Source organism: Anabrus simplex, chromosome 5 (assembly GCF_040414725.1).
Source record: "Anabrus simplex isolate iqAnaSimp1 chromosome 5, ASM4041472v1, whole genome shotgun sequence".
Taxonomy (NCBI): Eukaryota; Metazoa; Arthropoda; class Insecta; order Orthoptera; family Tettigoniidae; genus Anabrus; species Anabrus simplex.
The window spans coordinates 23703143-23729367 of NC_090269.1; the positions used below are offsets into that span (position 1 = coordinate 23703143).

The window sequence follows — 26225 nt, forward strand, 5'->3', positions numbered from 1 at the left end:
CACACATTATGATCCTATTCACAGATAATACGCACATGTAACACAGACCTATAGTGTTTCTCGCATTGCGGTGCTATTTACAGGCAACACAAACGTATGGTGTTCATAATATAAGTGTACTAACTACAGGGACTCGTACTATCCTGTGGTGTTCCTCACATAGTGGGTACTAATCAGAGGCAAGGCAGAACCATGATGTTGCTCACATATTGGTGCTAATCACAGGAACTGTAAAATCCGAAAGCACACACTATCGCTACTAATCACAAACCTATTATGTACTTAACATAGTGGTACTACACACAAGTAAAAGGGACCCATGGTGTTCCCGGCATGGTGGTTCTAATTACAAGTAGTCTCATGATTCTGATTCGATCATCCCTTGGTCGCCCCTTTTAGTCGCCTATTTTGACAGGCAGCGGATACCATGGGTGTATTCTTTGTCTGCGTCCCCCACCCACAGGGGGTTTTGTGTTTGGTTCGCGGGAGCTATTTTATTTCGCTCAAGTCCGCCGGCAAGCCGGTTAGGAACTCCCTATCCGCCACCTGGGAGTATCACTCTCCCCCTGCTACGCCAGCATAGTAGGTTCGTGGATACAAACTGGGACCATAAAAGGAATGAAGAGGTGCTAAAAGAATTGAAAGTACAACCGATAACTGACTACATCTTCAGTTATCAGGAAAGCTGGAAACGTCATATACAAAGGACGGAACCTGGTAGATTGCCAAAAGAGATTCTTCGATACCAACTCGGGGGAAAAAAGATCTGTAGGATGTCCGATGAAGAGATGGAGGGAAAATGCAAGACCGTAACGGGGCACATGGCCCAATAATTGGAAGAAAGATGAAGATGATGATGTAAATAAATTTGAAACTACTGGTTCAGTGCTCAATAAAGAACATGCACGCAGACAAACAGTTTTAAAAGAGGAAAAGCCAGATGACATTGGTCTCCGAATAAATCACTCACAAAATTATCACAAGTAGGGGTTTCGGTTTCTTCTGCACACAGAGCTACAAAGCTGTTACACATCAAACCATACAGATTTACACGGGCCCATTGTTTCAAACCTGCTGATCCAGCCACAAGAGTGAGATACAGGAATAGTCAACTGAAGCCAAATCCCGCAAAAACTCAAACTTGTGTTTTCCATTTGAAGAGTAAACAGGCTGCTAGATACCTGAACATTACATGGCGAAGGATCAAGCTGGCACACTGTAAGACCTGAAAATATCTTGGGGTTACTTAAGACCACACACTTTCTTACAAAAAAATATTGTCTGAAAACCAAAAACAAATTGGTTGCCAGGAATGATGTGGTACAGAAGCTGACTGGAAAAACCTGGGGAGCACAGTGAGAACCTCAGCACTAGCATTATGTTACTCGGCAGCAGAGTACGCTAGCCCAGTATGGCACAGATCTTGCCATATCAAAGAAGTAGACGTGGCAATCGATGAAACGTGTTGCATCATCACAGACTGTCTAAGACCTACCCTGCAAGAAAAATTGTACTCTCTTGCTGGCATCGCACTTCCTGATATCAGATGTGAGGTAGAAGCCCATAAGGAGAAGACCACATCATTAAAATCTGAAGCTTAACCACTGCATGGACTCCAAACAGCACCACCACGGATAAGTTCACACAAAAGTTTCTCGAAGACCACACAGAAATTTAAAGGAACACAATAGCACGCAAGACTCACTTTGTGGCGAGCTAGGGTTGAGCATCTTGGACAATGGAAAACACCTTGTGAAAAATTACCAGCTGGACATATGGAGTACTGGACAACTTGATCTCTAAATAGGCTGTGCTCGAGTGTTATTAGGTGCAAGACCAATCTGCACAAGTGGGAATATTCTGTGGATTCTGTTTTGTGAGGCCGTGGTGAAATGCAGACTACGACCCATCTGCTAGATTGTCATCTTTGTCCTGCCACATGTACCGAGAAAGAGCTGCTTAAGGGGACAAGGAATGCACTCGACGTTGTTAATTTCTGGTGCACCAGAGTATGAACCTTTGGTGCACAATTTATTTTTATTTATTTCCTATAGACATTTTTTGTACATCTTTATACATAACTCTGCTTTTGACAGGATATAAATAAATCAGTGAACGATAGTTTATTCGACCCACAGCTTGTGTTCTTTTTTGGATGAGGCCTGGTTTCAACTAATGGTCATGTGAGCAGTCATAACTCCTCGGTATTGGTGTGCAGAAAATCCTAATGGTGCTTACGAAGTCCCTCGTTATAATAGGAAGATTGGTGTCTGGTGTGCCCTTGGCACAAGATGAATAATTGGGCCAATTTTTTTCGGGGCGACAGTAAATGCAGAGAAGTACCAAGATGATATTTTGACACTGTTCTTCCATCAGCTAACGGAAGAAGAAAAATCGTATGATTGGTTTCAACAAGATTCAGCCCCTGCTCATACAGCAGAAGATTCCCTTCTTACAATCCTGGAAGTGTTTGCAGATAAGAGTGATCAGTGCTGGTCTAATTACGCCTTCGCTTTCCAGATCTAACAGTGTCTGTGATTTTTACTTGTGGGGTAAATTGAAAGAAAAAGTATATCGAACAAATCCTCACATATTGGAGGAACTGAAAGAAAACATTACATACGACATCAAAAACATTACAGTGGCAGAACTCACTCACGTCAGCCAGAATGTGGTTAACCACATACAATACCATATAACCCAGGAAGGACGATACTTCCAGAATTTTTATAAGGTAAGATTTCATATAAGATTGTATACACGCTTCAAGGAGAGCGGCCGCGCACGACATAAGTTTGGCCGAGGCAACTGCCGTAGCACAGAGTACAAACACCGTGCGTTCAGTCTTAGTTTATATGGGAGACCCTGTATACTGTATTTTACAGACAAGTATTGTAAAAGTACAATACAAAGGGAAGATAAAACTTACCAGCTTTGCTGTATTCATCAGCTGCAACCTCATGATCTGGCCTCCACTTTAGGAAAGAAGTCTTGAGGCTAAAAGTATATTTCAAAACATTTGTTACAAAAGAATTATTACTGAATTATACATTAATAAAAGTAGTTATCAATTAATACTGGAGGCTTGGGGTACCTTTGACCAACAGCCTCATGTACTTGGGTGGGTGAAAATAGTGAGATGTGATAATATACGCTATGAACAAAAGTATCACCTCTGAAAACAATATGAATGACAATAACGCACACCATGAACAAATGTGTTGTTGTTTCTTATGGCTAGCCTAGATTCCAATCCATCAGCTTCCTTGCGTTCCAGTATAGACGAGTGAGATTTTATGAAGTTCTGGCTGTCACAACAAGTTTGTTGCAATGAAGCAGGGGTTCCTTATCCATTTTGCTCCCAGGGTCATGGAAAAGTGTGCATTTTTCGTATCTCAGGATGTTGATTCGTTTCAGATGAGCTGCAAGACAGTTGTGGCCAGTGTTAAGTCTGAAAAAGGCTATAGCTTCTCTTCTTGCTCCTCCGTTGCTCAGATGGAAACACGTTGGCTTCTCACCGTTGGATACCGTGGTTCAAATCCCGGTCACTCCATGCAAGATTTGTGCTGGACAAACTGGAGGCGGGACAGGTTTTTCTCTGGGTATTCCGGTTTTCCCTGTCATCTTTCATTCCAGCAACACTCTCCATTATCATTTCATAGCATCTATCAGTCATTCATAAATCACTTTGGGAGTGGCAACAGCCTATACCGTATATGCTTCATTCATTACATCCCTGACCCGGTCAAAGACTGGAAAATAGGTTGTAGGTTTTCATCCTTCCATAATTTGGTTTCTGCTGTTTTCTTTGCCATTTCTTTATGCCTGTTTTTAATAGTTTTTCAGAATCCTTTTTGCTGACATAAAATCAGTCTGATTGGCAGGTTGATGTAGTGTGGTACCTTTTTTTTGCCTAATCTGTCTGCCTCTTCATTACCTGTTATTCCAACATGAGAAGGAATCCACTGAAATGAGATCTGTTTGTGGAGTCTTTGGAGGGTTTTTCTCATACATAGAATTTCTTCAGTTCTTTATTTTGAGATTCATTATTTGATGAGACGGCTTGCATGGCTACTTTTGAATCTGTAAGGATAACAAATTTGTGGTAATCATTGTTTCTGCCTAATAACTGTTGTAGTGCATGGGAAATTGCTTGTATCTCTGCATCAAAATTTATTCTGTATTGGCCCACTGCGAAGTGGAGTGAGAAGAGACGAATGTACAGTTGAACCTCATTTTAACGTGCCCGCTTTTAAAGAAGATTTTCGTAAGGCCCAGGCAAATCACCATAAGTACAATGTTATTTAAACTCCCTTCTAACAAACCCCGAGATAAGGAACAGTCCATTTTTAAGGAATATATTACACATAAATTACCATCGCACATCCCCTTGTAACGAAAATCTGCGATAAGATACTTTTTCTAAACTTGCTTGAAATGTTAATTAACTTCTATTTTCACGTAATCTCAGTCCAAAGTTTAACGTGTTAAATTAAAGCGCTCCTTTAGCAATGTGTAAAAACATGATAAATTGGCACAGCCTTTGTAAATCTCTGTTATCGGCAAACAGGAGTCACTGTCATGCTAGGCACCATTGGTTAGTCATGTCCACTGAACTGTAGGCAGTACCGGAATGACGACTTTATGGGAGCGGAGTGCGATTTCCGGCGAGAGTAGCTGCACGGCCTAGAGGCATGACTGACGTACGCGTATTTACAATTCTTGTATTTATTATCCACACAATTCAATACATAAAATGTTTATTGTCCTAAAGGGACAATACAATACAAACATTAATTGGGACATGTTTTGCTCACTGTAACGATCATCTTCAGCCATCTTTCATATGATTGTCTCAAGGTTGTCATTCATTAAGTTCTATTTACAATAAATTTGCACATTAAAAATGTTTTACACAATAAAATGTCGTAACAATTAACAAGTAAACAAGAAAAATTGACAATTAAAATGTCTCATTAATGGACTAGCCGTTAATTACATAATATTGATAAAATGTCACTACTTAAAAAGTAAACAAGAGAATTTGACAATTAAAATGTATCATTAATGGACTAGACGTTAATAACATAATATTTTGTCCAAGTCATAGTAAATATGCCAATTAAATTGGAAGATTTGTCTAATTCTCATCTGATTCTTGATTTTTCCAAACACTGTTAGTGTATTTATCAAAGTTTCAATGTTCATACGAAAATAGTAAAATTTGTTAAATTTGCGGTATTTTTCTGTTGTGTTTTCGTTTGAGATCCACGCCATTATTAAGGGATGGATCATTGGAGGTTTATACTCTGTTATATGCATCATACTTGTAGTCTTCAAAATCTTCAACTGATTTGAGTCAGCCTGTATTTACTGGTCAGTTTGTTATTAAGCTTGGTTTAAAGGGACGTCAAAATTATTACATAGACGTGATGTGTTGTATACTGCAACGTTAAGGATGAATGTGTCCCTTTGTTTCACGCTTTTTTTTGTTTAGTTGCGCTTGTTGCAGTATTGTATATAGGCCTATAGAGATTATTAACGTTTATATATTATATATGGTTAAAAAGGTCCCAAACCTTGACCTAAAGGTTGTCTACAGGCTGAAGATGCCCAAACATGTACCTGACCTGATAAGTCTACATAAATTCATGTAGATCAAACCACATTAAACGTGGAAAGTATTGAATAGGTGCTTTTATTAAATTATCCTTGAGATTCTATGCCTAGACCCATGGTATTCTGCATATAATGGTACTAATCACAAGTATTCTCAGGGCTCTAATTTCATCGTCCCTTGTCACCCCATTTAGTCGCCTCTTACGACAGGCAGGGGATACCGTAGGTGTATTCTTCGTCTGCATCCCCAACCCATAAGGAGGGGGGGGATTGGTGCTGGAATTTTGTCCTACAGGAGTTCTTTAACATGCCATTAAATCTAACGACACGAGGCAACTTATTTAAGCAGCTTCAAATACCACTGGACTGAGCCAGGTTTGATCCTGCTAAGTTGGGATCAGATGGCCAGCGCCTCAACAGTCTGAGCCACTCAGGCTGGCTGGGACATCCAGGAATGTGCCAATCACAGAGGCACCAAGCCTATTTATGTGCTTAGACAGGTCATGGAGAAGCATAGGGAGAAGAGGATAAAACTTCATATGGTTTTCATACACCTGAAAAAAACCTTTTGACTGGATGCTCTATCAGGAAATATGGAGATGCATGCAGTACAAAGGAGTCCCAAGAAAGTATGAGTGCTTAGTCCAAGATATGTACGCAGGAGCTAGAACACAGGTAAGAAGCATTGTAGGGTTCAAGTTGGTCTTCATAAGGGATCTGCAGATTTGAACTCAGCACACCTGAGTTACCGGTACACAAGATCATCTATTAAATCATCTTTTTTTTTTTGCTATTTGTTTTACGTTGCACCGACACAGATAGGACAGGAAAGGCCTCGGAATGGGAAGGAAACAGCCGTGGCCTTAATTAAGGTACAGCCCCAGCATTTGCCTGGTATGAAAATGGAAAACCACGGAAAACCATCTTCAGGGCTGCCGACAGTGGGGTTCGAACCCACTATCTCCCGGATGTGAGCTCACAGCTGCACGCTCCTAACCGCACGGCCAACTCACCCGGTATTAAATCTTCTACCAGAGGAAAAAAATATTATCTTGCAGGCTAGGTTTTTTTGTTAAGAAACTGCTTTACATTGTACTGACACAGATAGGTCTTATGGTGACGAAGGGGTAGGAAAGGGCTAGGAGTGGGAAGGAAGCAACCATAGCCTTAATAAAGGTACAGCACTAGCATTTGCCTTGAGTGAAAATGGGAAACCACAGAAAAACCATCTTCAAGTCTGCCGATAGTGGGATTTGAACACACTATCTCCTGAAGCAAGCTGATAGTTACGTGAACCGAACCGTTCACTATCAGAATGTTGGGCAGCAGGGTAGGCAAGGTGGTGATATACAATTTCTATTCACTACATTGCATGCCAAAAACCTGGATTAAATTCCAAACCTCTCCGCAGTGTTCGTATAGAGTGAGGACATATGACGCTCTTGATGGTTATTTGTCCCTTCTCCAATAAATTCACAGTTATATTTGAAATCAGCCTAATCAATAATTAAAGTTACTTAATTATTTCATCATCATCATCTTTATTTCCCATTTCCAGCTTCCCGGCTTGGGTTGTGAATCAAGGACCTCCATCGCTGCCTCTCCACCACTCTTCTCCTTTCTTAAGTACATCTGGTTTTCCTCCCCTCTTCTCTATGCATTCCCACACTGAATCTGTCCACCTCTTTCGAGGTCTTCCTCATGGTCTCTTTCCTGTTAACTTCTCTGAAAAAGCTTTTTTTTGGCACACTCTCTTCTCCCATTCTCATCATATGCCCATACCACTTTAGCTTTGTTGTTTCTATCTTGTCTTGAAGTTTCAAGATTCCTGTCATTTTCCTTATCTCTTCATTTCTAATTCTATCCTTTCTGGTCTTGCCATCGATACCTCCTAGAAATTTCATCTCCACTGCCTGTATTCTACTCTCCTCTCGTATTGTTGTAGTCCATGATCCAGCTGCTAGGTTAGTATGGGTTCATAACAGGTTGAATATAATACTTTCTTACATTTCTTCAGGACATCTTGCTTCCACAAAATACCCCTCACACTCTGGTAGAAGCTGTTTGCTTGTTGTATTCTTTTCCGAATTTCCTCGGTTATCTTTCCATCTTTTGTAATCACACTTCCCAAGTACTTGAAACTTTTAACCACTTCCAGAATTTTTCCATTCAGTTTTATCTTTCCTCTTCCTTTCTTCCTTCCTTCCCCTTGTCATCAATATTGTTTTACTTTTCTCTGTGCTTACTTTCATCCCAATTTTTTCTATCTCTTGATTCCACACATCTACTTGTTTTTTGCACTTCCGTTTCATCCTCACCCCATATCACTATATCATCTGCAAACAACATGGTTTTTGTTGCCTGTCTCCCCAATACCTGTTTAATGTTCTTATGAATTTCATCCATGACTATGATGAATAGTATGGGGGATAGTACACTTCCCTGTCGGAGACCAGTTTCAACTTTAAACCATTTTGTTTTTCCTATACTAGTCTTCACACTACTAACACAATTTTTGTACATAGCTTTTATCATTTGCACTTCCAATCTGTTAACATGTTTTTTCCTTAATGTGTCCAATACAGACTGTCTGAGCACACTGTCATAACCTTTCTCAATGTCAATAAATGTCATCACTATGTCTTTTCCAAATTCCCATCTTTTCTTCATATGTCTTAATGTAAAGATCAGGTCAAATGTTGATCTGTCTTACCTAAAACCATACTGTTCTTCCATTTATCCTTCTAGCTTCCTCCTCAGTCTTCCTTCCAATACTCTCTCAAATATCTTAGCTACATGGACAATGAAGGTGATCCCTCTGTAGTTATTACATTCCTTTTTAACATCTTTTTTAAATATCGGGATAATTAAACCCTTTCCCCACTCTTCTGGGATCTCTTTCTTCCTCCAGATTATTCTAAATAATCTATACAGCCACTGTAGCCCTCAATCAATCACTACTGATCTGCATTTAGGGCAGTCGCCCAGGTGGCAGATTCCCTATCTGTTGTTTTCCTAGTCTTTTCTTAAATGATTGCAAAGAAATTGGAAATTTATTGAACATCTCCCTTGGTAAGTTATTCCAATCACTAACCCGCCTTCCTATAAACGAATATTTGCCCCAATTTGTCCTCTTGAATTCCAACTTTATCTTCATATTGTGATCTTTCCTACTTTTAAAGACACCATCCAAACTTATTCGTCTACTGATGTCCTCCCACGCCATCTCTCCACTGACAGTTCATCTCCTTTCTACCAAGTCTTCCCAGCCCAAACTTTGCAACATTTTTGTAACGCTACTCTTTTGTCGGAAATCGCCCAGAACAAATCGAGCTGCTTTTCTTTGGATTTTTTCCAGTTCCTGAATCAAGTAATCCTGGTAAGGGTCCCATACACTGGAACCATACTCAAGCTGAGGTCTCACCAGAGACAAATATGCTCTCTCCTTTACATCCTTACTACAACCCCTAAATACTCTCATAACCATGTGCAGAGATCTGTACCCTTTATTTACAATCATCTTTCTGTGGCTTGGTTCTAAAAGGGCCAATGTCATTTTTTATCGGAATTGAGATATTAACTGACACAAAAGCGTTTTATACTGGCTTGCAACTTGTTAAAAGGGCCAATGTCTCTGTTAAGTAGTAAACGAACAGTTAACGTTTAATTAAATAAGCCCTTGCCAATAATGTTAGATTACCAATAAATATTAGAGACCTGGCAATTTTTAAAGAATACGATAGAAAACATTAGCGTTTAATAAGGTGACTTCCACAAAGAAAGTATAAAGTTATTTAAAGTTAGTTGTTGAAAAAAATAATTGTAAAACTATAAGCAAAACTTCAAATGCTCATAGCTCAAAAACAGGTTTTTTGACATTGGCCCTTTTAGAACCAAGCCACAGATTTATGTGATTACCCCAATGAAGATCTTTCCTTATATTTATACCTAGGTATTTACAATGATCCCCACAGGGAACTTTCACCCCATCAACGCAGTAATTAAAACTGAGAGGACTTTTCCTATTTGTGAAACTCACAACCTGACTTTTATCCCCATTTATCAACATACCATTGCATACTGTCCATCTCACAACATTATCGAGGTCATTTTGCAGTTGCTCACAATCTTGTAACTTATTTATTACTCTGTACAGAATAACATCACCTGCGAAAAGCCTTATCTCTGATTCCACTTCTTTACACATATCATTGATATTGTAACGTGTTGGCAGGGTAAATAAATGAATAAATGCGTACAGCACCTGGTAGCAACCTATTTCTAAGATTTATTAACTAAGCACTACAACTACAGATTTACACACATACAGACAATAGCCGAGCCACAAGTTACACACGTACGCGGTTACACACTTACACGGTTCGTGCGCTCTCTCTCAGTTTCTCTTATGTTCCATCTACAATGACACACACACACATACGATTATTTACAGTACACTCTCTCAGCCACTCAGTCACACTCGTTAGCGCTGTCACGGTCCACAGCCTACACGTCAGCCTCGCAGGTCGGGATAGTATTCGCTGTTCACTCAACCCGTTGAACACCGCAGTCTTCACACGTCGTCTCCTGGTGTTCCCTTCTTCGCCGCTCCAGAACACTCCAGGTTCTCCTCCAGCAGCCAGCCACAAGGGACGCACACACACATACGACGTCAGGGGAACAGGCACGAGTCCTCGGCTCCAACAGGCTGACATCTCAGCCCAGGCTACCACTGACTGCGCTCTCCGCTCACTCACTCTCTAACTCTCACTCACCAATTCTCACTGACCAGCTCTCACTGACTAACTCTGTAGGCAAGTAACTGCTCTTTTATACCTGCGCCAGCCCTTCTGGAATAGTCCGGATGTTCGATGGATCGAGGGACCTTGCGAAATAGAAGACTCCAGATTCGTCTTCCAGTCGTTTCCGTAGTTCGCGTTGCTCGCGGATTGGCGCGCTCGAGCGTAAGGGGTGTGGGGCGATGGGTGACGGCCCCAGCGCGTAGCGAGTTAGCATGGCGGACTCGACAACCATTACAATATATATAAGAAAACATAAAGGTCCAATAATACTGCCTCGAGGAATTCCCCTCTTAATTTTTACAGGGACTGATAAAGCTTCACCTACTCTAATTCTCTGAGTTCTATTTTCTAGAAATATAGCAACCCATTCAGTCACTCTTTTGTCGAGTCCAATTGCACTCATTTTTGCCAGTAGTCTCCCATGATCCACCCTATCAAATGCTTTAGACAGGTCAATCGCGATACAGTCCATTTGACCTCCTGAATCCAAGATATCTGCTATATCTTGCTGGAATCCTACAAGTTGGGCTTCAGTGGAATAACCTTTCCTAAATCCAAACTGCCTTCTGTCAAACCAATTATTAATTTTGCAAACATGTCTTATATAATCAGAAAGAATGCTTTCCCAAAGCTTACATACAATGCATGTCAAACTGACTGGCCTGTAATTTTCAGCTTTATGCCTATCACCCTTTCCTTTATATACATGGGCTACTATAGCAACTCTCCATTCATTTGGTAAAGTTCCTTCATGCAAACAAAAATCAAACAAGTACTTCAGATATGGTACTATATCCCAACCCATTGTCTTTAATATATCCCCCAAAACCTTATCAATTCCAGCAGCTTTTCTAGTTTTCAACTTTTGTATCTTACTGTAAATGTCATTGCTGTCATAGGTAAATTTTAATACTTCTTTAGTATTAGTCACCTCCTCTATCTGGACATTATCCTTGTAACCAACAATCTTTACATACTGCTGACTGAATACTTCTGCCTTTTAAAGATCCTCACATACACACTTCCCTTGTTCATTAATTATTCCTGGAATGTCCTTCTTAGAACCTGTTTCTGCCTTAAAGTACCTATACATACTCTTCCATTTTTCACTAAAATTAGTGTGGCCACCAATTATGCTTGCCATCATGTTATCCTTAGCTGACTTCTTTGCTAGATTCAATTTCCTAATAAGTTCCTTCAATTTCTCCTTACTTCCACAGCCATTTCTAACTATTTCTTTCCAACCTGCACCTCCTTAGTCTCTTTACTTCCCTGTTATAATATAGTGGATCTTTACCATTCCTTACCACCTTTAAAGGTACAAACCTATTTTCACATTCCTCAACAATTGCATTAAACCCATCCCAGAGTCTGTTTACATTTTTATTTACCGTTTTCCCGCGATCATATTTGCTTATTAAAAACTCCCTCATGCCTGTTTTATCAGCCATATGGTACTGCCTAACAGTCCTAATTTTAATCTCTTCCTTTCTTTCACATTTATTTTTAATTACCACAAAAACAGCTTCGTGATCACTAATACCATCTATTACTTCGGTTTCTCTATAGAGCTCATCTGGTTTTACCAGCACCACATCCAGAATATTCTTCCCTCTAGTTGGTTCCATCACTTTCTGAATCAGGTGCCCTTCCCATATTAACTTATTTGCCATTTGTTGGTCATGCTTCCTGTCGTTCGCATTACCTTCCCAATTGACATTTGGTAAATTGAGATCACCCGCTGATCAGCCCTGTTGGTCCTGCTGCTTTTATCATTTCCGTAGTTACCTCATCCACTCCTGCTGCTTTACCGCTCCATCTTTTGTATGGCTTCCACTATTTCTAACATCGATATCTCCTTTTCTTGTTCTTTTTTCCCCATAGTTTCTTCTTGCTCCTCATCTACCAGTTCGCTGTATTTAATATTTAGCAATTCTGAGAAGTATTCTTCCCATCTTTTCAGTATGTTATCTCTTTGCATCAATATCTGCCTTGTTTCAGTTTTTACAAATTTTGTATCTTCCCTATTTCGTAAACTATTCTTCACCAAACCATACAAAACCTTTTTACTTCCCTTTATATCCTCCTGTAAAGTTTCTGTGAAACTTCTCCAGCTCTTCCATTTCTGGTCTTGTACTACATATTTTCTTACACACCGTTTTGGCTTCTTTATATTTCTACCAATTCTCTGTACTATTGCTGCCTATCCACTTCCTCCAAGCCATTTGTTTCTCTTTAACTGCTTCGTTTACCCTACTGTTCCACCAAAGATTATCATTTTCGTTTTTCCTCCCTGATAGTCTTCCACAGGTGTTTACTGCACACTTTACAAATCCATTTCTGAAACATGTCCATTCCTCATACACACTGTTCACGTCATCTTTGGGAATTTCTTTCTTCAGATCCTCTTGAAACTTTTCCCTTATTTCTTTCTCTTTTAATTTCCATACCTTTAATTTTCTTTCCCCTTTTTCTATTAACTTCGTTATTTTACCAAGTCTTAATTTGGCTACCACCACTTTATGGTCTTCTTTGAAATCTGCTCTTGGCATTGCTGTCACATTTTCCAGTTGTCTACGTTTCTCCTTCTCCACCAGAATAAGATCAATCATTGTCTTTGTCTTTCTATCTCCCCAACCATATCTAGTTATTTCTTGCGAGTTCTTTTTTCTAAACCACATATTGCCAACAAATAATCCATACCTTCTACAAAAATCTTATTACCAAATCTCCTTCTACATCTTGGTTTCCATAACTATAGGGGCCAATTATCCCTTCTTTTCCCTGTCTGTCTGTTCCAACATATGCATTCATGTCTCCCATTATTACAACCTCTTTGTCTTCAATACAACTTTCCAGTTCTTCTAGAAACTCATCTGCATTCCCTGATTGAGGTGCATAAACCTGTATAAAAGCTTGATTCCACTCTCAAGTCCAAGTCTAACTTTAATTATCCTGTCACTGATCTGGTCAATTTTGTCCACATATTGTGCTAGGTCTTCTCTCAATATAACACCAACACCATTAGTTGCCATCTTTCCTCCACTCCAATATAATCTATACCCTTTCTTCAATTCTTTTTGACCTTTCCCCTTCCATTTTGTCTCACTTATTCCCATCAGTGCCTTTGCTGGCGGGACCTAGTGTTTACAGTGCACTATGTCTTCTGGTATGGGCTAGAGCAATTTTGTTACTTTTATTGATCTGTCTCAGCTTTATCCTTGGCTTTGACAAAATGAAAGTGACTGAGGTATGAGTGATACTAGTAATGCCATTCCTTCTGCAGCCAGTCCCTGCTATAAATGGTATGAAAATATTGCTCATAGGGTTGGTTGGTGCATGCATTTCAGTGGGGTTGGCAGACTGATATGTAATAGCAACTTCTGGCTCGGTGAGGAAAGCAACGGGAAACTACCTCACTCCTCATTTCCCTAGTACGCCTCTTCAGTGATGCCTAGGCCATCTATGACAACTGATGGCAGAGCTGTTGAGGATCCCACCAGCGGAATCGCTGACGGACTGAACAGACATACACATATTCCCATCACTGCTATGTCTTTCTTCTCCATATACTCTATCATTTCTTCTACCTTGCCATTCAAAGTCATGATACCGATTCTTGTGATGTCTGGTAGCCCACTTCTAACGGTTCCCCCAGAGCACGGGAACACTGCATGTCACTTCAGGATGACGCCCTAGCATTTTCCGAGACCTCGATTCACTCGCACCCATTTTATAGGCTGTTTGTACGATGAGTTTGCCATTCCCAAAAGTATTTTATTACCTTCTGCCAGGTTCAAATTAGGCCGCCCCTAACATGGAGTCAGGCACCTTTTGTAGCCGCTCCTCTGGAGTACAGGCGCTACGGGTTTGCCCCATACCGAAGTCCATCTTCTCCGCCATAGATGCCGTTGAGGTCTTCACCCATAACCCAGGAAAAGGGCCCTCCATATTTATGACCCCTGGAGAGAGGGTGTCCCAGTATTTTAAAGCCCCCAGGACTTGGGCTACCTGTTGGTCCGCAGGCTGTATTGGGTACTTCAACCAGCCCTACGTACTGTAGGGACCCCCTATCTGCCACCTGGGGATGCGCTCTGAAGGGGCCAGGTTCCCCTGGTTACTTATTGGATTACTTAATTGTTTATTATCACATAATACACCGTACATGTTGCGAGGGCCATGGTTCTCTTCCTCAGCAGTTTACTCAAACTACCAAGTATCTCTTGAACCTATTTACTTTTAATTATTATTAAACACCATTCACATTCTTAACAAGTCCTCTTATAACCTGTACAACACATTTAATTCTAAACATCTCTTAATTGATATAGGCCTATAATGTTTGTCATAAATAATTTCAAAACTACACTCTTCTATTTACAATCTTATTAAAATGTCAGCTGTGTCAGGTCAGGTACATCCTGCTACTGTATGCAACAGTAGACAGTAAACCTGACTAAGGGAGAACCAATGACTATGGGCAGAGGAGTTCAACCTTAGGGGACTTGTTAAAGCCATTGTGTAGGAAATGACAGATAAATACAACTGGAAGCTGCTGCCTTGCAGATGTGGCAGGGGACTGCTAAAGGCTAAGGAAGATAACCCTGACAGAAAATCATCTCAAACGTTAGGCCTAGGAAGTCAGTTGAAGAGTAACTGCAATCGCTTTCATCACTTATATGAGCCTTGGATGCAAACAAAGAACTCTGAGTAGACAACAGCACCTGCAGACCCACGCCAGGTATGATGGCTTACAGCCTGAAGATAGGCCATGCCTTGTGATTGTGCAACAACCCTGGAGAAGACAACACACTTTAATAGGTACAATCAATGTAGGCCTGAGTTTGACTGGGAAATGTGAAGAGTTAGTGGACATCATGGAGAGAAGGAAAATCTCAATCGTAGGACTGAGAGAAACTAAATGGAAAGGTAAAGGGAAGAAAGAGTTGAGGAAAAACTATACCCTCTAGGCCTACTGGAATGGTAACAACAGAGAGATGAGAATTGGAGTAAGATTGATATTGTCTAAAGAGTTAGATGGTATTACAGAGATCCAGTACATCAATGAGAGGATTATAAAGGCAACAGTTCACCTTGGAAAAGAGAAACTGATACTGGTGCAAGTGTATGCCCCTCAGACAGGTTGAAGTCAAGATGAAAAGAACAAGTGTCTCGGAGACCTAGAAAAGACAATCAGTGAAGAGAGGGCAATCATCGAGGACCTGAACGCACAGCTCGGGACAGAAAGGAATGGCTATGAGAAGGTGATGGGACCACATGGCTATGGGAGAAGAAATTCAGAAGGGTAACATCTCCTAGACTTCTGCATAAGAAACTGTTTGGTAGTAAAAAACAGTTGGTTCAACAAAAGAGTCAGTCACAAGATTACCCATTAGTCTACAGCTGGGATGGAAGGAGCAAGACGGTCACTGACTATGTCATTTCAGATAAAGAAAGAAGTAGACTTGTGACTGATGACAAGTTGATTCCAAGTGAGAACCTCAATAGTGACCACCAGTTATTAGTAGCAGAACTGAAAAACAATGTACCAAAGATAACAACCAGGAAATTACCTTAATCTTAAGGTGTGTGAACTACAACAAATTGGAAAAAGGACCGACTATCAGGACCATATAAGAGGACAACTGCCTACAGAAGAAGTGGAGAGTGGTGAGGTAGAGTGGACAAGATTTAAAAACACCTTGATAAAAGAATCAATAGAGGTTTGCGGGAAGACAAGTGTGAGAGTAAGGTAAAAAGAGACACCCTGGTGAAATGAAACAGTAAGATCCTCAATAAAGGAGAGGAACAGAGCACCAAAAGAATGAGACAGAGAGAAATCCAAGCCAGAACAGGTAAGGGACGAGGGGAAGATCAGACCTCGAGCATGTTTACCGGGACAAGAAATTGAGAGTTAGAAGTGTAGTAGAAAAGGAGAAGATAAAGTGCTGGGAGAAATTAACTCAAAAACTGAAGGAAGACAGCAAAAGCAATATGAAACTAATGTTCAGAGTGATCAAAAACAAAAGGAATTCAGTTGAAATCTTCAAAGCAATTGAGGATCCTAATGGAAATCTGGCCAGGAAAGAAGAGGACATCAGAGAGGTTCTGAGAAATCAATTTGTTAACAGGACAGAAGCAGATCAGAGAACAAAAGAACCAGCTGTTGAAACCTGCACAGAGGAACCTCCCATTACATGGGCAGAAACAGAAGCAGCCCTTAAGAAGATGCCTCAAGGGAAATCCCCAGGAATCGATGAAGTCAGCACGGACATGATTAAAACAGTAGGAGTCCAATGTTTACAGTGGCTACATAGAGTATTCAATGAAGTTTGGAAAGATGGCAAGATACCTACTGATTGGAGCAAGGGTGTCATTATCCCCGTTTAAGAAAGGAAATCGCCGAAAATGCTCCAACTACCGGGGAATAACACTCCTTTCTCATGGGCTTAAGATTCTTGAGAAAATCTTAGAGAGCAGATTGCGAATCATCTTAGAGCCACAGTTTGAATAGGAACAGTATGACTTCAGGCTAACAGGTCCACAACAGACCTAATCTTCAGTGTCCGTATGTTATTGGGAAAATATTGGGAAAAAAGCAAAGATCTCTTTATGGTCTTCCTTGACATTGAGAAGGCATATGACAGCATTGCAAGAGAGAAGATATGGGAATACCTGAGGAAAAGGAATGTGCCGGAGGTGACTGGTGAGGAAAGTTCAGATGCTGCATGAGAACTGTACCGGCTATGTGCGACTGAGTGACGGACATTCATCCTGGTTCAAGACCGAAAGTGGACTTCAGCAAGGCAGTGCACTATCCCCATTATTGTTCGTCACCATCATGCATGACATAATGAAAAACATCAAGAAAACCTCTGGTGAACTAAATGCAATGGCCTTCGCTGATGATGATATGATCTGGGGAGAAACTGAGGAATAAGTAAGTCGAGATTCAATTAATGGAAGGTTAAGTTCCAGGAGTTCAATCTCAAGATAAGCGAACTCAAAACAGTAGTGATGGCAATAAACAGAGAGGGATGACCAGCGAACCATCATACTAGGAAACCATCCACTAGAAAGTGTGGAAAGCTTTACATACCTCAGCAGTGTAATATCTCGAGATACACTAGCCACAAAGGAGGTGGCAAATAGAGTGCAAAAGAGCTCTCACTTTTACCAGCAAGAACGAACGCTCCTCTGGGATCCCAAAGTACCAACAAAATCAAAGCTGGTGATGTTCAATCAGTAATTCATACCAATCTTAACCTATGGTATTGAAACCTGCACCCTCACTAAGAGAGACTCATCAAGGTTGCAGGCATCTGAGATGAAGTTCCTTAGGTCCACAATTCAAAAAACCAAACTGGACAAGTTAAGGAATGGTATGTGTTTAGAAAGGAAGCTGGGATTGAGACATCATTGTTAGATAGGGTCAGCATGTCCAGACTGAGGTGGTTTAGGCATGTAATAAGGATGGAGCCAAGGACAGTATATGTTAACTTGGAGAGACATGTGGCAGCGAAACGGATGGTGGGAAGACCAAGAACCCACTGGATGAACATCACAAAGATGGACACTGCAGATCGGGGAAGGACACTGGAGGACGTTATTAACAACAGATTGTATCTCAGTAAGACAGAATGGAAGAGGCTCGCCAATAGTGCCCGGGAAACTTGTCTATTAACTACAAATAATCTACTTATTAAAATCAGCATCTCTTAAAAATTACTGAAATCTTCCAACCCAAATTTTACATCTGGTAAATGTTGCGGCTATTTCCGTATATAACCATCTGTTTTGAACACTCTCCAGAGTGGTAGCTTCTCACTCCACAATAAATTAATATTCTGTTGTACACACATATATATTGTTGGCCTTGACCTTAGTTTTTTATCGTTTAGGGCAACATGCTAGCCAGTTGAACATCAATACCAGGATCTTTATCTTACTCCTCCATTTGCGTATTGGAAAATGATCGTTTTGACTCCTAGACCAGAAACCTAAGCAAGAACATTAACATTATTACCATATATTGCGGGATTACAACAGGACAATTGTGACAATTGGTGGTGAGTATTGTATTAAGAGGAAGTACAACTAGGTAATAATGCCTTGATCTATAGCTTGTATTATCGCTGTAACATGTGGCGATAAGAACTGAATTTGGAAATTATCATTAATGGCATTAAGAACGTATTAAATTCCTGAGTCTCACAAGTTTTGTCAAATATTGATGAATTCAGTCTGTTTACTGCACCACATGTTCTGTATAGGGGATTTGGTCTGATCGCTAGTATTAAAAGTTTCTTTCTGCATTAAGGATTTAAGTTGAGGTGCTGTCTTCACCAAGAATATGACAAAGATTGCCAGATGGATGCTGCATGTCAATTAAAGTTTTTCAACCTGCTTTACGTCACACTGACACAGATAGGTATTATGGCGACAATGGGATAGGAAAGGACTAGGAGTGGCAAGGATGCGACCCTGGACTTAAATACAGCATTGCCTGGTGTGAAAATGGGAAACCACGGAAAACCACATTCGGGGTTGCCGACAGTGGGGTTCGAACCCACTTATCTCCCGAATGCAAGCTGAAAGCTACGTGACCCAAGCTGCACAGCCACTTGCTCAGTCGTGTCTTTAAAACTATGGTGGTCAACTTGTGAGAAATGTCAGACTTTTGACCTGCTTGCAGTTGACATAAGGAATTTATTTAGGTAGGTGTGTGTGTATACATATACCGATCTACCTGGTGAGGCAATTTTTAAGAGAGAGGGAGAGTGTGTGTGTTAATGTACCACCATTCGTCTGTAATGGTTAGGTTCCCACATGCAACATTATTGCCCTGCTTACAGTATACATGACAAGCGAGACGAGACATCGGGGTTTTACTGCTTATCGACACAAGTAGCTTCTTATACCGAGCAACAGTCGAACTCTACATGTTGATACACTGATACCCATACAGATAAAATTTACAGTGTTCTGAACATAACGCGAATACCATCCTCCAGCTACTTGTGTAATTTCAAACTTTCAGCCTACCTCTTTTCTGCTTGTTTTACATGATCCAAGCCCTCATCTATTTTCTTGCTACTAGCCATACTCTGCCTTTCGGAACAACGAAGACCAACACCTGTCACATACACTGCACTGTATATAGATGTGTTCAGGACCAAAGCGACCAAAGAGTAAAAGTAAGCAATAACCATGGATTTTTTGCACATTTGCAGTGAAAAGCAAGGCTGCCAACGTACTTGCGATAATGTTAACTACACGGGGGGAAATTCGTTCAATTGTTTTCGTTAAATAGAATCGCTCGGAAATAATCAATTTGACATTTTGTGCATATACACTGTAGTAAATCTATTTGTACAAAAATGAATTCCTTTTTCTTGAATTTCTTCATCATCCTCCGATGACGACTTACTTCGTGTCTTGGGTGCAATGCATACAAACATTTTGCTTCAGTGCATCCAACTTGATGAAAGAAAATCATGATTTTTATAATATGTATAGCAAGTTATTTTAATTGTATTAATACGTTTACCGATTTACAATGATAGCATATAAAAATGTATCGTTTAAGTCATTGTTAATGTAATTGTTAGTCTATTGGATGTCAAGAAACAACTCAGAAGAGCTGATTTTGGTAAAGAGAGCAAATGAATGTTTGTTTTTTTTTTTCTTGCAAGTCGATCACAGGCCAGCATGGAAATCTGGATGGAGATTTTGACATAAATGGTCCGCTAGATGTTTACGCGGGTTAGCGTGGAATATGATTTGATGATTCATAATTAGATTGTTCGGATTCTTCAAAGCGCTGAATTACGACGAGTGTGTACGACTGTAGTGTGAATTTTTTTTTTATTTCCGTGGCTTATCGTGAGAAAGAACGCATAAGGATTTGGTGCATTAAAGACTGCGTGCAAGCTGCTTATAAACACGAGTTTTCGGAAGTTTATCGCTCTTTTAACAGAACGGGCGTCGTACTCTTTGCAGATGCTGCCCGACAATTTTTCGTCATATGTACAGTGATAACGATAGTGCAATTGTGACTCATCTGCACTCCTTAATAAGTAATTAACTTTGCTCTTGAGCCAGTCATCAGTGTATGTAGAATTCTCAGTTCTATTAAATCAAATTTATACAATGAAATCTGTGATTTTGTTGAATATATTAGTTTCAGTTCAGGTTAAGTTGACAAATGAAATTATAATTTATCCTGTATAGCTTATTTGATTTCAGATGGTGATGATGATGATGATGTCCAAGAATCCATTGGCAGGTGGCATTATATTGGAAAAATGGCTAACATGAAACAAAGTTTAACATGCAGTCGTAGTAAACCCCCGCCAGCTCGTAGCTCTTGTTATGGACTTGGTAGATCACGAGGGATAATTAATGTAGATCAGCAGAGCACCTTGGTTTCTATAATGCAGGCTCAGGATAGGTACACATGCAGTTTTTTTATGAACTTTTAAATTTAAGGAGCTCAAGGGAAAATTCAGTATACTCATAGGCCTTTATGTGGTATGTTTTCAGTCAGAAAATGTTGGCTGAATCACCTGGGAATGTCCCCTCAGGATTTCCAGAGAAGACTTCTAATGTTGGGCAAGTGACTGCTACACCTAAAGAAGTTTCTGAATGTCTGAGTGGATGGCTCAGTTATCTCAAGGTAATCCATCTGTTCATTTAATGTCTTTAATTTGTGCATTATTAATTCAACCTTGCTGTCAAGATTTTAACACCCGCGAAACGATGGAACAAGGCCAGAATTCGCCGGCACAGCTATGACGACATACTTACGGGACCTCCTGGGTAGGAGGGGTTTCGGGTGGGGAGAACTTAAAAGATACTGAAGAACTTTCACCTTGTATTTCCTCTCCCTTCACTTTCTTTCAGCCCCCGCCTGTATTTCACCGGCATCCATTTAACCTATTTTATACGTAGTTATTTCACTTATATATTCGCATACTAATCTAATTTTACTTACCTGTTATAAATTCCTGGTGACAGGCCGTCTTGAACCAGCGATCTTCAACTCCGTAGTCCATCAGCTTATCCACTCAGCTAACATGTTACTTGATAATTTGAAGCGTAAACGATGTATATATAGATACATATAGTACATTACCAGTAATAGAGATGGCATTGCAATGTAATTAATATTTACCCCAAAAGATGACTCTGTCGTCTCTCTCTGAACTGTCGCCAACTTAACTTTTACGAGGAACAAAAATACATCAAACTCAAATCACGAGTTTCATTACCAGCAGTGTGATTATTGTTTGAAGAGGGAGTACAAGTAGACGAAAACAAACCGGTAGTGTGTCCAGCTATGTTATAGTCTTGATTGCTATCTTAAGAGGAAGTAGGCCTACAACTAGACAAAAACAATCGAGTTGTGTGTCCAGCTCTGTCATAGTCGTGATTATAGTTTTAAGAGGAAGTATAACTAGAGATAAACAGTCGAGTCGTATGTTCAGTTCTGTGATAGTCGTGATTATGGTTTTAAGACGAAGTAGAACTAGCCAAAACAATTAAAACTCCCATTCAGTGCTGCATCCATACTAGTAATTATTATTTTAAGAGGGAGTACATCTACGCAAACACAAGAAGTCCATCTTCTGTCTACTTCTGTGCCAACTTTTGGTGAGTACCCATAAATTCATACCCTGTCTCAGTGGTTGCAATATACTCGTGTGTATAGTGTTGCTTTCCTATTCGTGATGTCATCACCAAAAGTGTACTTTCAACAACAGTCGCTCAATTAGCAATGCTGTCGCACCTAACCGAACCTAACCTAACGTGTCACTACCAGTGGTTTTCGGTGGATCACAACCTAACCTGTCACTATCAGTGGTTTTCGGTGGATCACAACCTAACCTGACACTACCAGTGGTTTTCGGTGGATCACCCCGCTAAATTAGTAATGCTGTCGCACCTAACCAAACCTAACCGAACGTGTCACTATCAGTGGTTTTCGGTGGATCACGCCGCTAAATTAGTAATGCTGTCGCACCTAACCAAACCTAACCTAACCTGTCACTAGCTTTGGTTTTCGGTGGATCACCCCGCTAAATTATTAATGCTGTCGTACCTAACCAAACCTAACCTAACGTGTCTCTACCAGTACTTTTTGGTGGATCACAACCTAACCTGTCACTATCAGTGGTTTTCGGTGGATCACCCCGCTAAATTAGTAATGCTGTCGCACCTAACCAAACCTAACCTGTCACAATCAGTGGTTTTCGGTGGATCGCAAGCTAACCTGTCACTATCAGTGGTTTTTGGTGGATCACAACCTAACCTGTCACTATCAGTGGTTTTTGGTGGATCACAACCTAACCTGTCACTATCAGTGGATTTCGGTGGATCACCGCGCTAAATTAGTAATGCTGTCGCACCAAACCTAACCTAACGTGTCACTACCAGTGGTTTTTGGTGGATCACAACCTAACCTGTCACTATCAGTGGTTTTTGGTGGATCACAACCTAACCTGTCACTATCAGTGGATTTCGGTGGATCAGCGCGCTAAATTAGTAATGCTGTCGCACCTAACCAAACCTAACCTAACGTGTCACTACCAGTGGTTTTTGGTGGATCACAACCTAACCTGTCACTATCAGTGGTTTTTGGTGGATCACAACCTAACCTGTCACTATCAGTGGTTTTTGGTGGATCACAACCTAACCTGACACTATCAGTGGATTTCGGTGGATCACCGCGCTAAATTAGTAATGCTGTCGCACCTAACCAAACCTAACCTAACGTGTCACTACCAGTGGTTTTTGGTGGATCACAACCTAACCTGACACTATCAGTGGATTTCGGTGGATCACCGCGCTAAATTAGTAATGCTGTCGCACCTAACCAAACCTAACCTAACGTGTCACTACCAGTGGTTTTCGGTGGATCACCGCGCTAAATTAGTAATGCTGTCGGCAGCCCTGAATATGGTTTTCCGTGGTTTCCCATTTTCACACCAGGTAAATGCTGGGGCTGTACCTTAATTAAGGCCACGGCCACTTCCTTCCCATTCCCACCTATCTGCGTCAGTGCGACGTAAGCAACTAGCAAATAAAAGTGTTTTTCGGTGAATCACAATTGCTTTCGTAAAGAATGCTAGGGGCTGTTGGCCGCTTCGCGGCCCTAACGTGGGGGCTTATGCCCACCGACCCCCTTTTGCTTGTCTCTAGACCAATGGTTTTGCCACTAGCCGGACTTAACCAAACCAGATCAGTGCTTTTCCTACTTGCCGGACGTACTTAATATTCGTAAAGTTTTCGCGAAATCAAGTCAGCTCCATCATATCGCGCCGTTAATATCTATTTCACTATCCAACTAGTCAATTTTTAACCCAATCTAGTGCCAATCTAGTGGCTGTGAATTGTGTTACGCAGTCTCAAACAACTAAATATATCAGACCATTAATTCATACATTTAGCGGCTGCTACAGGTTCCTTCGAATTATCCGCCATGTTTGCAAACATCAACTCGCTAAACACGTCATACATGACGTCATATAGACGCACGAGCAGCAGCCGCGGAGCCCGTGCTCGCCCGTGCCGGCGGATCCTGGACTTATACCGAAACGATTGCCGTTTGTTTACATGCTCACGGCCTTCTGAGGAAGGATGTTGTCAAAATGGTGCTCAGTGCTGACAACCTCTGTACTTAGGAACAAATGAGTGAGTTGTGCTTTGATAGCTGGAGGGACAAGCAAAGGGGGTCTGGGGGCATAAGCCCCCAGGTTAGAAGCTGCGAAACGGCCCTAGGCCTTTAGTTTCATTGGGAAACACGATTGGTCTGGACTGGTTCTTGCCGTGCGGACGGTTAGGATAGGACCTGGACAAGACCATTGGTCTGGAGTGGTTCTTGCCGTGCGGAGAGTTAGGATAGGATCTGGACAAGACCAGTGATATAGGGACAAGCAAAGGGGGTCTGGGGGAATAAGTCGCCAGGGTAGAAGCCACGAAGCAGCCCTAGGCCTCTACTTTCGTGTGGAAACATGATTGGTCTGGACTGGTTCATGCCGTGTGGACGGTTAGGATAGGACCTGGACCCGGACAAGACCATTGGTCAGGGTTGGTAACGGATTATGATTAACATTATTGACGGGAATGAGATCACGTGCCACTTCACATTGGCCAATAGGAATGCAAGTAACTACTTCAGAAATGAAAATGGCGTGCAACAATCTTCATTAGGTTATAAAAGTAAATGTACTTCTTCGGGCAGGATGGTGGGTTCCTGGACATCGCAGTGAACACATCTCTCCTCTGAGATGCTCTCCAAGTAAGATTTCATTAATTTCCACTTAATATAACATTACAAATAAGATGACAGCCGGACTGAAGTAATACCATTTGTGCAATTCTAGCATTTTAAAAGATATTTTAGGGTACGTGAACGAATCGTGTCCATGAAATTTCATTATTTTTGTTGTAAATGGAAGATAATTGTTACCGTGTTTTTGGTGGATCAGCAGAGGTGAAAGAAGGTGCGGGCTGGAATGGGTCTAACTACAAGTTCGAAAGATGAATTAAAATTTCAATTAAGGTTATATTTTCAAAACCTAACAATGGTAACATAGAATTTTGAGCGTACAACAAATAACAACAGTTAAATCAGGTACACAGCAACTTTACAATTCTGGGCTACAAGCCCCAAAGTCTGAGCTCCCACCTCACACCCACAATTCAACAAAGGGCAGAAAACCCCTTCAGTACCTGGAGCTCTTGCTCCTGCTTAACAATGTCAGGCCTCCTAGAGGCACTTTCCAAAATACCAGAAAGAGCTGACCTGCTCTCGTTTTTTACCAGCCTTATCAAAGGCCACAACAACCCTTACTCCTAACTGCCCTCAAGGCACACATACAGTGAAACAGGGGTATCTAATACCCAACCTACAGGGCCTTTGCATGAAAAAAACAAAACATCAGGATGAGTTACTGGCCCAAAGTACAGAAGGAACTGGAGGCATGAACTTGCACTCCAAAATACACCTTTAAAACCTAAGTGGCTCTAGGCCGGTACACAGGGGCTAATCCCAAGCTAGGGAGGTGACCCGTATGAGAACTTTATACATAAAGGAAGAGAAGAAACGGTTATGAAAGCGTAGTCACCTCAGTTTCAAAATGAAGGGGAGTTCTAGAGGGTAAAGCACTCTCTATCCCCGCTTTACATTGAAAGAAATTTGTAGATTTTACATAGACAGAAAAGGAATTTACATTTTAAAAGGTAGGTTACATACTAAAGGTTTCGAACCCTCCCCGAGAGTTAAACTGCTGAGCTAGCAAGAAATGAAGATGTTAAAAGGCCATTACCTTGTAGAAGAACAGCTGCTAGAAGAAAGGCGCTTCCCACCCCCTGCTACATATCCACACACTGAATTAGATGTTATACTAGTGGCACCGAGACAAGAAAATCAGCAGTTTTTATACCCTCGTGGAAAATTCGAGACCTTTCAGGAATGAGTTGACACACCCTTTCGCTTTTATTGGATAGCTTAGAGCAACATATCTATGTCGAAGAAGACATACATGATTGGTTGGAAATAAATTAAAGAAATTTGGGATTGGCTAAATTCAAAACAGGTGGATAGAAAGGATTAATGTTGCCAACCCAAAGATAACAGAACAAAATATAGTAAAAACAAAACTTATGAATACTAAATTTCTTCAAGAAAGTTCATTCCATTACACCAGAGTGTATTGCCATAGATTTTTGTAGAGACATCTGTTAGAGAATGTCCACACTTCTTGATCCATGAAAAACAAAAGTAAATCACAAACACTG

At 40.8% G+C, this 26225-nt stretch overlaps 2 protein-coding genes across 3 annotated transcripts in view; one reads left to right on the forward strand and one right to left on the reverse strand.

Annotated features, from left to right (window-relative positions):
* The window catches only part of LOC136873683 (gamma-soluble NSF attachment protein), an 88804-nt gene extending 69213 nt beyond the window's left edge, over nt 1–19591 (reverse strand). The window contains exons 1-2 of the mRNA XM_067146798.2: nt 19467–19591; nt 2930–2997 (exon numbers count right to left, since the gene is read on the reverse strand). Coding sequence (XP_067002899.1) covers nt 2930–2997; nt 19467–19525 — 127 coding nt within the window. The 5' untranslated portion in view covers nt 19526–19591. The remainder of the gene's footprint in view (nt 1–2929; nt 2998–19466) is intronic.
* Nucleotides 19592–20132: 541 nt separating this feature from the next.
* LOC136873684 (uncharacterized) overlaps nt 20133–26225 on the forward strand; it is a 104072-nt gene continuing 97979 nt past the window's right edge. Inside the window, exons 1-3 of one of the 2 annotated variants that reach the window (XM_067146799.2) lie at nt 20133–20533; nt 20670–20874; nt 20967–21099. In XM_067146799.2, the coding sequence (XP_067002900.1) occupies nt 20729–20874; nt 20967–21099 (279 nt within the window). In that variant the 5' untranslated portion in view covers nt 20133–20533; nt 20670–20728. Of the gene's footprint in view, nt 20534–20669; nt 20875–20966; nt 21100–24398; nt 24724–26225 lie in introns of those variants that run through there. The other variant, XM_067146800.2, reaches the window with a different exon arrangement.